This window comes from Epinephelus lanceolatus, chromosome 20, assembly GCF_041903045.1.
Source record: "Epinephelus lanceolatus isolate andai-2023 chromosome 20, ASM4190304v1, whole genome shotgun sequence".
In the NCBI taxonomy this organism is placed as follows: domain Eukaryota; kingdom Metazoa; phylum Chordata; class Actinopteri; order Perciformes; family Serranidae; genus Epinephelus; species Epinephelus lanceolatus.
In genome coordinates, this window is record NC_135753.1 from 17,842,917 (window position 1) to 17,855,659 (window position 12,743).

At 40.6% G+C, this 12,743-nt stretch overlaps 1 protein-coding gene across 1 annotated transcript in view; it reads right to left on the minus strand.

Annotated features, from left to right (window-relative positions):
- plxdc2b (plexin domain containing 2b) overlaps positions 1–12,743 on the minus strand; it is a 144,747-nt gene that overhangs the window by 26,938 nt on the left and 105,066 nt on the right. The window contains exons 8-9 of the mRNA XM_033639070.2: positions 5,106–5,201; positions 4,886–4,967 (exon numbers count right to left, since the gene is read on the minus strand). Of these exons, the coding sequence (XP_033494961.2) occupies positions 4,886–4,967; positions 5,106–5,201 (178 nt within the window). The remainder of the gene's footprint in view (positions 1–4,885; positions 4,968–5,105; positions 5,202–12,743) is intronic.

A 12,743-nucleotide genomic window follows, 5' to 3' on the forward strand; every position in this document is an offset into this window, starting at 1 on the left:
CTCCCCCTGAGGTCTACAATCAAGAAGGGAGCGGCTTTTTTTTAAAAGTATGAAGACGTGGGATCTGTAAGAGGGAGTTCAATGGGTCATGGGGCCTTGGGGATAAGGGTGCTGCTGAGTAATAACCTGAAAAGGCAGACAGTAATCGAGGCGGCGGCGACTAATCCTCCATGCTGTAAACGGATCAAAATTATAAAACGCCCACTGGTGAACTCGCCATTGCTCTGTCTAGGCCCGCTGCCACAAACTGTACCCTGTCTGGAAGGAAAAGTTAGTATGCAAAGCAGTAAACCCACTCACACCATGTTCTGTCAGATAAACTGAAGCTGAAGAGCTTTCTGCAAATTATTTGTCACTGCAGGTGGGAGATGTACAGAAAAACGCACACAAATGAAGGTAACCTGTGACCAATTCTCGGTACAGAAACGCAGCCAGCAGTGGTATCTGTGCTTTGCGCTGCGAGGACAATATGAGTCCAGTAGAGTCTTACACGTCCCCAGCAGGGCCCATTTCTCTACTGAACATATTGTTATGGTAATAGCTTTATGTGAAGGAGTCCATTTTCATCTTTCTACCTCTCTAATCATCCCATTCCTTTTATTTCCCCCTCCCCCCCCCCCCAAAATTTACCTCATCTGCTCAATCAGGCGAGACAGATTCCTCCACTTAATCCCCCACTTTTCCCCGACTGCTTTCCCCCCATGAGAGGAAGGAGAGGGGAGCAGAATGAGACACAATATTACTGAGCAGGTCCAACCTGTCCCTATGGGGAGCTTGTGCTTTGTTTCTTCTCAATGGCATCCATCTCAGCTAGTTGCCGTCTAGCGCAGTGAGCCACGGTGGTTTTAATTAGAAATGGGCTGAGGTGCTTCATTTGAATATAAATGAACCCATGAGGGAGAATATTTTTCTTCAGGTTTCCAACATTCACAGCAGGATGGAGAGATTGCATTTTTGGGATTCATTTCCACTTCTTTAGATGCAATCTCAAATTCATGGAGGACATGCCGTTATTCTGCATTTTATTTTGTCAAATGCTGAACTTAAAGCACTATGCTTTATCAATTGTTTTTCCCACCCCTACCGAGCTCTACCTTAAAGTTATAATCTCAAAGATTTTCATTGATGTGCCCATTTTTAAAGCTATTTATGGTCCACCTTTTTAAGCAAAAGCCAATTCATGTATTTACATTCTGAATTTGCCTCTTAATTCTATGGTCTTCATTGTTAGTGGCGGACTCCGCCACCTAATTCAAAGGAAAATGACACATGTATCACAGAAATATCTGCATCAATATTTATTGTTCACTCTCCTACCTAAGCGAATGCTGCCTCAATTGGTTTGATTTGAGCCACCATAAAAATCCCATTCACAACAATCAATGTTAGTTAAGTGTACAATACATTTAGCATAGTTTCACTGCTTTACCTTGATGTCAGACAGTCCTCTCTGACGAGGAACTGAAGCCGTTATCTGAAAGCCACCAGACTCCATTGACAAAACAATCATTTTAGAACAAAGGAGTTGCTGGTCTACTGCTGCCTTGATCACTTAGTGTTTAAGGTAAAGCAATAAAATTATTCCACATATAGTGTACACCTGAAAGTAGCATCTTTTTAGGTGGCTAAATATGTTTTGCTGCAGCCCTAGCCTCAGCAGTACATTGTTTAGCTCCCATGCCAGTAGATTTGGTTCATCAAAGGCATTAGCAAAGCAACACAGTACAGAAAAAAGGCACAGCAGAAATTTCAAACAGGTTGGACCAACGTGTTCAACAATATGTCTTTTAACGTTAAAGTTATGTCCGAAAATGACAACGGAAATAAACAAGTTTGCCAATTTAACTTATCCTCCCACTTAAAACAATAGCCAGTTGTCTACTCAGAAGTGTTAGCGCAACATCACAGTGATTTGGTCCATTATACCATACTTGCTGTTACCAAGCTGAATACTTCTTCCATCCCTCATTTTTTAGCAGTGCCATGATAGCTCAAAAAAGAATGATGTTATGTTATTATGCCATTTCTCAACATAAAAGTATGCAATAACAATTTCCTGAGACTAAGACATATTAAAACTCAATATTCCTCTCCTTAACAGCCATTAATTTTCTGCGTGCTGCATTTGTGATGCTCACCAGCTGTTTTCTTTAGGTAAACAAATCCCTTCAGCTCCTCTAAACACATCAATGTTCGACTACGCAGGCACTTATGGCCCACTGTGGACGTCTGTCATGCTTTATTAACCTGCTTCAACAACACACTGATTTAGTTTAAAAGTTAGCAAGACAGAGGCACTGCGCTCTCACCTTCACAGAACTTCACTGTGAGAGAAGTTCATTAGGGGTGCTCTCTTAAAATGTCAGCGCCTTTTATTAACCCCGGAGCCAACGAGGCTGCCACGGTTTTTAATTAGTGCGTGTTTAAAGCATGTTTGCCTTTTTCAGAGGAAGTGGCGGATGCATACAAAGGGCAGAGTAAGGCTGAACAGTCAGATATTAACACAGCTAGAAAGCTAATTAAAATGCAGCTTAATGAGATCACCGCTACAGGCGTACAGTATCTCTCCACAGCGTCCATAAATTGCTGAGTGGAAAAACACTTCTTCATGTTGCTGCACTGTAAATTAGTTTGTCTCTGTCAAAGGCGGGGGGATTTAAGATGCAGAGCAGAGGGAAAGTCAAATTCAATGTAAGTCCTAAATAACAAATCTCAACGGACAGAGCATAAGTGCTGCACATTTCTCCAGTCAACCACGTTACTCACAGAATAAATGATGAGTCCAAAATAAAATACTGGGAGATTAATATTTGATGCATGAGGCATTCAAAATGCAGCGGCATACAAAAGAGATGAGACGCTGGTTGCCCCGAGTCTGACTGAACAACCTCTGAAAAAACATTTTCATATTCAGGCTACACATTTATCAGGACAGTAAACATCTTTTGACTTGTACGTTGAAACTTTCCCTACTTTCAGGCCGTGGATGATAACTCTACTATCTCTCCATAATTTATTTCCCATCTCTGTCTTCATTACGCAAACTTTTTTTATCCAAGAAAACAAAGCAAAAAAAACCCCACCACAGCTCACATTTCAGCTGTCAGGAAATTCTGGGGAGGAACGCTAACACTTCTTTAACAGCTCAAATATTTACTTTTGTTTGAAGTGCAGGGAGACAGGAAGGATAAGATAAAAAGTGGAGCAGAGGTTGACAGAACAGGTGTGAGTTGAATGAATGTTAAAATGTGCTGCTGTCTCATCTAAATGGTAGAATTACATTCACTGAATAGGAATCCACTGCAGTGGTAGCAGAGACAGTGGAGACAGCTTTATGGAGATTCATACCATTCAAATGTTTCATCACTCATTCTGGATCAACAAGAAATGTGTGGACTGCGTGTACTACAGACGGGTGTTGTTTTACATCAAAGCTACAGTCGGTAACTTTTAAACTTTTTTCATATCTCACGCAGATCTAAACGAGACAGATAATCTGTGAAAATCAAACTCCTCTGCCTTCTCTATTGCTTTGTAATGTTTCTAGTTGCCTTTCTGCACGTGAACAAAAACAACCAATCAGAGCCGACAAGTCTCTAACTTAGCTGTCAATCATGTCAATAGCCCCGTTTCCACCAAACACTGTCAGTATGGTACCCTAGGTGGTTAGTGGTTACATGAGCCTCAATCCAGCCATAACTCAGCCCTGAGCAGAGCGACCGTCCGCTATTGACCAATCGACAGACTGCAGTGTTCACAGCTCCACCTTTTAGTACCAGATCTGTGTGCAAAAAAATGGGAGAAGTATGGAATGGTGCCATTGGTACCATCCACAGCTTTTCACAGTGGAAGCGGAAAAAATGCGCATCGAACTGAACTATACCGTACCGTACTGCTCTGCTGAAACGGGGCTAATCTCTGCTCATGAAGTGCAGTCAAACTGTCAAACTAGGCAGCACTGATCAAATAGCAAGATCCTGTTACTGAATTCCCTATTTCTCACTTCAAATGTTTTCAGAAACATATTTTAGTGAACTGTTTAGCTGAAAAATGAGAAAGTTGGTCTGGCTGGTGGGCGGTGCACGGTACTTTGGTTGACTGTATCTACCACAGCTGGGTCACAAACAGAGCAGAAGTTAGGTTAGACTCTTCTCAAAGTCAAGAAAGGATCCTTAAATGGCTTAAATTGAAGGAGGCTACATCATCAAACCCTGCTGGACAGTTCCAATGTCAAGGATCCTTCAAATTCTACTGAGGACAGAGAATTTTCAAGGGTGCATGTGTGTATGGAGTGCCCACAGTTAATTGGGCACTATTTACTGGCGAAGCTCGGCAGGATTTTGATAACGTCTTTTGCTGAGATTAGTATCTCCAGGAGTTTTTATGATACAAGCATGAAAAAATATTGATAGGAACCATATAATTTACACCTTCAAATGTGTCCACTGCCAAATAACATGACGTTTTTTGATTTTTTTTTGTTAAATAAAGTGATTCTGATAAAACAGAAAAGTTTTAAAATAAATCAGTCACAGCAGAGAGCTGTTTCAGAGCAGCACAGCTCATCAGATCAGAGCCGCTATTCACATTACTGTAGCTGAGTGAGCGGTGATACACATTGAAAATATGGAACTCTTTGGAATCACAGTGTGATTCTGTGCATATACTGTTGATGTGGTGATTTACAACCTTTTTCAGATATTGTCTTTACTCCACTCTACTACCTTTTGACATTTTATAGACTAAAAGATTGACTTAATACAAAAAATAATCTGCAGGTGCACTGATAATGACAATAATTTTTAGTTGCAGCTTTAGTGAGAGTGTGTTGGGAGGAGGGAAGAGATTCACAGGTGAATCCTTTGAGCGTCAAAAGTGTTCCAACCTGTTGAGCCGATGGCACCAGCTGCAGTTGAAGTTGATCTGTGAGGTGATGCACGAGCTACAGCTGGTGAACTGGAGACAGGCTGGAGAAAAGAAAGAGCAAAACAGGTCAAATCTCAATTTATACAATCAATAGCTTCACTGATATATATGATAAGGAGAATAATGTCCAAAAGCCTGCACTGACTGAGCCAAAGACTGTAACAATTAATGAATCTTACTGGGTAAAGGCAGCATTTCCACGGCTGTAGAGTTGGTGATCCTCGTCTTCGTCAGCTCCACGCGATGGTACTCATAGATTGTCCTTCGCCTTACGTCTATATTACGGAGAAAGAGGAGACCGAGTGAGAGCACGAACAAACCATCACAAATCTCCCACCCAGAGATAAAAAACTGGGACAAGTGGCCCCTGAAGAAAGAAGGAAGACAGCGGGAGGCAGAATCAGGTCATATGGGATGCAACCACAGCACTTTATTTCTCCCCTCTCTTTGTGCCCAAACATCAGCCCACAATCTGGCAATGGACGGCAGCAATTTCCCCTGGGAGTTGATATCAATCAGACCCTGTTGAAAGGCTGCCTTCCCAGTCATCTGTAACAGCAAGTCATCAGGCGGGGAAAGATGGAACGATTGATAGGATACATCATTGACTCTCATTGCATTCTGGCCCTTATAACTCATGTGGGCCAGTGTAAAATGGGCTGCTTGCTTTTGCTGGCCATGCATCTCCACTCCCATCAGTGGAAATGAAAAGAGAGGAGGGTAAAATGCAGCCTTTGTCAAAGTCAAAAAGCCTCTTATCCTGCCTAGCATCTAAACAGATCTGATAGTAACTCCTTGATGCTGTTAATATAGTGGTTAATCTTAACCTTAATTAGATTGTTGTGTGACTTTCTCTGCAGGCGTTCCAGGAATAAAACAGTAAATCCACAGAATAAATCACTGAGATGCACTGCGACTTGTATCCTGGCATTACTCAATACATGACATTTTCTATAGCACTTATATTTGCTTGACCAATGAACTACGAAATTGAAATTCAATACACCAAACTGTGGCTGTGTAACATACACAGCAAGGAGTGTATTGCAAGTCTTATTCATCATAGAGTAATATGCTGAACTAGTTTCAAAGTTAAAGGAGTAGTTTGACATTTTGGAAATAACCTTATCATTTAGTAAGATGAGAAGATCGATACCACTCTCGCATTTGTAAAAAAACAACCAATCAGAGCCAAGGAGTCTTGCATGCAGTTATCAATCATGTCAATCACTACTCATGAACTGCAGTCAAACTGTCACACTAGGCAGTGCTGATCAAATATGAATCAAGACTCTGTAAGTGCATTGCCTATTTCTCGCCTCAAATGTTTTCAGAAACATATTTTAGTGTACTGTTTAGCTGTAAAACTGTTTGTGACCCGGCCGCCATGTTGTAAACAGCCAAATTAAAACTTAGCACCTCCCACTGGCCAGAGCAGAACATTCTCATTTCACAGCTAAACAGTACACTAAAATATGTTTCTGAAAACATTTTAGGTGAGAAAAAAGCAATGCAAAAACAGAGACTTAACTGATACTTTATCAACGCTACCAAGTTTGACAGTGATTGACAGCTGCATTAGAGACTCATTGACTCTGATTGGTTGTTGTCTCTCAGCTGTTGTGAATTCCAGCAAGGAGGAGGGACATGATTTTTTTTCCACAGACTGTTTGTCTCATGTACATTTGTGTGGATATTGGGACAGTTTCAGCAAATATGACAGTTATTTTTTTTTAATAAAAGTTCCCAACTATAGCTTTAAACATGAGAGTGCCATTGATCTTTGTATAATAGATATTTATATAATAACAATGTATTATGTAACCCCTGGTTAACCGAACTACTTATCAGTCAGACCTGCCTTCAGAGTTCAGGTGGGGTACGGTAAGGTAAGGTAAGGTAAACTTGAATGTCCCTAAGGGGCAATGTGAGATACAGACAGTAGTCATGAATACAACAAAACAGCCAATAAAATACAAGCACACAGAATCCAGTTTCACACTGTCAGGGGTAAATCATTGGTGGTCACTGCTGGTTGAGATAAGCGATAGCAGACAGGACAAAGGACCATCTGTAACGCTTAGCGCTACATTTAGGGAGGCAAAACTTCGGCCCTGATGGAAGCATCTGAAACTCAACATGGAGGAGATTTTGAAAGACTGAGACCGAGCTTTAGAGGTGACCATCACAGGGGTTTCACTTACAGTAGAAAGGCAATGGTAAAATGAAAATATAAAATAATTAATTTCCTTTTACAGCCAATGATTGTAGAAGGCAAAAAAGTTCTTAAATCACACTGCAAATATGTATGTAGTGAAATTACCAGCAAGCTACTGCAAAATGCAGTTAAATACTGGTTTTATCACATGTAGTTCACTACTCCCCAACACTTCAAATCACAGCAAAAGAAAAAACAGTTTATGCAGTTTTAAGGACAAGAAAGCAAATAGGAGTTTTTCTCAAAAGGTTTCACCATCCTTTCAACACTATTCAAGGTTACTTTCTTTGCTTGATTGAATGAACTGTTGGCTTTGCTGGCTACAGAGTTGTTCTTCTCATGTGATAGGATGTTGTTTCCCTGCAGACCTGCTTGGTTTGATTACACACAAGACAGCTGATCAAAGCAGCAAATGCGAGCCAGCCTGGTCTAACCTGAGAATAAGACCGCCCTTCCTTTCCCCTCCTCTCTTCCCCTGGTGCCCGACTTCCTCTTGCCTCTAGCAAAAGGATTATCAGGTACCTAATGACACGGTGGGGGCCAGAGGAAGGTCAGTTCCCCAGCCTGAGGCTGCTGATGTGTGGGCAGAGTGTACAGCCTCGCTGGCCTCTGGTTTGTAGTCGGAAGGAAGCTGCAAATCAGATCAATTATAGCCTGTTCTCAGCCACAACATAAACAACGCCTAATGAGGATTTAGCTACCTTCCACTGATGCTATCACACAACTGCTCTCTTAAGCTATAAAATTAAATGAAAAATGCCTGTGTTTATATCCTTGCTTTGATTAAATCACAAAACCAGGCAGCCTCTTATTGCTTATTCATCCATATGGAAGAACTGCATGGAAATCAATAGAAATGTAATGTGAAGACGTTGAGTCAAAGATCAATGCTGAAATGGCACTCTGGCACTGTCTGCTCATCAGACAGCTCTCTGGCTGTTTGTACTGTTACACAAAATATTACAATGTGTTCGATTGACCTCTTTAACCTCACAATTTAACTCTTGGCTCGACGATATCTCCAACATATTATATCACAATGTTTCTTCTTCAGTTGAGATCAGCTGTGAAAAACCTATAAATGAAATCACAGAATGACAGCCGCATATAATTAATAGCTCCAGTCTTGGCATCTCCCCGCCGGGAATCAAGATTATTAATCCAGATACAGCCATGAAGATATAAAAAGGGTGGAGGTGGTTTTGGCTTCATTTGAAGAACTCAGTGTGACTGATTATGCATAATGTAGCACTGATAAAGTATATTAAGTCCTGGGTCTTCACATGTACTTGTACCTGACCTGTTAATTACACATCCTGGCCACAGGACACCCACAAATTTTCTCTCTCCTCTCTTTCTTTTACTGGATGTCTTGTGCTGCCTGAAGGCAGTGTAAAATGTTTTATTTGAGCTCCTAATCCGGGGCAAAGCTACAGTGGGTTAAAAAATGTTCCCCCAGTTGCCATGGTTGCCATGCAGTAATTGGCTGCAGAGACACTTAACGGAGTTGAAGCACTTCCTCATGGTACAGCCTGCGGCGGTCATGGCTCTCCTCTCCGTTTTATCTCTAAGATTAAGGCTTAATGTTCTCAGGACATGGAAACTTAACAGAAGCCATTTATTAATCTGGCATGACTGTCTTGACACATGATGAAAAATATGTCAAAATATTTTTCTTTCAGCAAGATAAGAGTAAAATGAGATCTGAAGCAGATCAAGACAGATCCAAAGCACACAGGGATGGGTGTTGCAAACTGGCATCCACTATAAACACCAGAGCTCCTTTCAGACATGCACTGCAACCATGAACTTGTCTAGACATTACCTAAAGGAGCTGTAGGTAAAAACGCAAATGTCCGAATCAGTTGGACTGGACATTAAACATACTTAACCCTGCCAACTCCCTACTACAAAGTCGTGTAACGTCCAGTTGAGCCCATGTATGAATAGAGCAGGTCATTGTCTGGAGAATTCACAGCAAGTGAGTGGGCGTGCTGATGACTTTCTATCATGTGACTGGCGCGAAACTGGAAAAATACAAACTTTTGAGGGTGAAGAAGAAGGGTCATTTACACGAAGACAATGAGATTCGGGAACTTCTATCGGTAAGGGCTGTTGCCAAAACTGTCAGACAAATTCAAGGAACAGCAGGAAACTTGGTTGTTTATGACCAAATTAAGACCAGCATTGTAAACAAAACACTGCAATTCTGCAATGTACTTTTTGAATCCTGCCTCCTGCACCCTCTATCCAGGCACCAACCCTCACCTTAACCAGAGTACTTCCAGTAGGTGAGAACGCAGCTGACACGGACAATCTCCTGTTGTTACATGCGTATAAGGGAAACTCCGCACTCAGTTTATATGAGAAAAAGCCTTATGACACTTGCATCAGATAGCTGTTTCAGTTGACTATGTGTATCTGTCTCTATCAAATAAACCATAATAACCTTCATTTTTATCAGATAAATCGTAACATTTCTCACCAAGAACTCTCAGCTGCATCTTTTCCAACCTACATGCAGAGTGCAAGAACAAATGGTGACTTGAGGTCATGATGTGACCATCCAACAAAGATGCACTAAATACCAAAGGACGAATGGGCCACTATGGCGTCCTACATCTCCACAAAAACTGCTGATTCTTGCTTTTTCTAAAGGTTAGCCCCATCATTAGTTCCATCTATCTCCTATTAAAGTGCAATTTTCTATTATTTGTATCAATATAAGGACTCAGAGCCTTTGATGTCACATGTTGCATCCTTTGCTGTCTCCACAGTCTCTTGCTGCACAGCTCATTGAGCACTTCAACCCCTTTGGACCGACAGGTGCACGATGCAAATACTGCCCTTTTGCTTCAGACATGGACACGAACCTGTGCACTTTGCAAACATCACCTGCGTGTTGCACGGCAGGAAAACAAAGCCTTGTTTGTTTGTTTGTTTCAGCTGTTGCAAGAGTTTGATTTTGTTTACAGTGATTGAGGGCAGTCCTAGCAATCAGCTCTTCATTAAAAACACATGTTGAAGCAGTGTACATGAGGCTGCTGTGAGACAGATAATACAGATTCTGTGACTTTGACTTCCCAAAACCAAAAACCCAACAGCAAAAATGTAGAAATGGATTTAACAGTGTGTTTGTCTGCTCTAAAGTGAGCTGGCAGCTTAACACGACAGCATCCTCAGCCAACAATAACCAAGATAGCATTAACTTTGCCAAACACAGCGGTCAGCCCACATTCCCAACAGCATTTTGTCTTGTAACGTTAAAATTTAAAATATAGTATTCCAAAAGATGAACATTTATGGATGCTAAGCAGCCATACAAGGTTATGTTAAAGTACAATAACATTCTGTTTTTACATTTTGTTTCTTTACTTTATTGTCTTCTCCACTGGTCTTCTTCTGGTAACTTTCTGCCTGAGACCTGTTAGCTTTAGCTTCAAGTCTTGCGTGCATGTTCAAAGTCAAGGTAAAATGAAAAATTACTTATTAACTCTTTAAGATCACATTGTTGGACATTCTGTGCACCTATTTAACCATATTTGCAAATGAACAAATAATAATCTTTTTATTCATGTTTTCAATCAAAATCCAATCTTGACTTCTTCCAGTAAAACAATATATGACGTCTGCTTACATGAGCTAGTACCAACCAACTTAATATCATGACATCCATCCACCAATCAATCAACCTGCAGCTTTTAGCCGCACAGAGCTAGTAAGCTAGCTAACAACAGCATGCTAAATTGGTTTGTCTTCGTTGCCCCAAAATTCCGTGGTTACAGACCGCTGGCTAGAATTTATTTACTGTGTGGAAAGTAATATCTTTGACAGCTCCAGATTTTAGGCGAGGAATTTTAAAGTGGACTGCTTCAGCAACTAACGTTACTTGAAGCAGATGATGGACTTTGTTTCTTTCTCTACTACTATCCTGGCAGTGTTTCACCCATAGACATATATATGTAGACGCCACACAGACTGTGTCAGCCTGTTGCCTGGATGTCAACAGCGCCGCCATATTGGGAAGCGCAAGACTAACCTGTAAACACATGCAAGCAAACCGGGGAGCTGCAGTGTTTCTTGATAAAAAGCCCCGTAACATTTATTTTTCTCAATCAATTGCAATGAGTCATTTTTATATGAATTGGTTTATGAATCTGTGGCCAGTGGGGCATGCTTACATATCTATGGTTACACCGTCAGGGCCTGAATTTTCAACTATCAAACCTTTGCTTTCATTTACAAAACAAACCAGCCCACATTTAAACATTCTAATCAAATGTGAAGGATTTGATTTTAATCCCATTTGTGATTGTACACAGATCAACTATTCTGTTTCACTGGAAAAAACATAAAAATACAGAATCTAGAGACGCTTTAACTTCAGTTTCACTTAGACATTGTGACTATGTTTACAGTATTCTCAATTTTTTAATTAGCTAGCTATAGCTGTTAAACTCTGCCAGACAGTTGTCATTTGCGCTAGCAAAATTGAAAGTTGTTGGCTAAAATGAGAAGCCCGCTTTGGTCTGCCTTTGTTTCACCAATTGTTTAAAAAATTGTGAAGCATTTATCCAACTTACACAGTTAGTACTTCCTAGCTAACATAAACCAATAAAACGTGCTAGTGACATACTGACATTTGACATTTCCAAATCAACAACTAGCACGGCTTGTAACATGAAGCTGCTTTCTTTTGTGAAATCAAAAACTTGTTTCAAAAATTACATAGAATTTCAATTGTAATTGAATTAGTTAGCATTAATTTGGGCAACATATGCTGTTAAAACGGCTACTGACATTTTAAAATCAACAACTAGAGCAGCTTGAAATGTGAAGCTGCGTTCGTTCACCTCTGGGGGAAATAGAAGACTTGTTTCAAACATTATGAAGAATTTGGAGCAACAGTAACTAAGAAGGGTGGAGCTTGGCAAACAATGTCACATTACTGTCTAGATAGTACGTCCAGATTTGTGAAAACTCCTGCGAGATTTCATGTTTCAGATAATTTTTACTAAAAACATTATCTTTCCCTAATCCTCCTAACCAGGTGCTTTATTTGCGCCTAAACATGACCAGATCTTAACAATAGTGCTCTGATGCCATATAACATCAGGACAAGAGTATTGTGAAGCAGCTTGTGAGAGTTTCGCAAATCTCTGGTCACCATCTCGTTGTGGCCAAATTTAATGCAATGTATGTAAAGGAGGGCGAGAAAGGTACTGTATTTAGTTATTTGCATCTTCATGTTGAGCTGTATTCAGCAGCGTAGTGATCATTTCAGATGTGTTATCAGAAAAGGAAAACGGGCCTGACAGAAAGAAGAAAACTCACACTCCTCAGAGATGTCGCTCATGTTCAACACAACACCTCAGTCTCAATCTGCTTCTATTCAAGATTTCATCACTCCATAAGCAAACAGCAGCACATGCTGGTTTCATCATGCTGTGTCAGAGGCATCAAAGGCAGCTTGGTTTATGAAGTCCAGGAGGACTGCGTTAAAGGGTTCAATAGACAAATCACTCAGTGCCAACTAAAACCTTCTAGAAAGAGGTTTTGTAGGAAAAGCCTTCAGATGAGACAGTCCATATCAGAAACT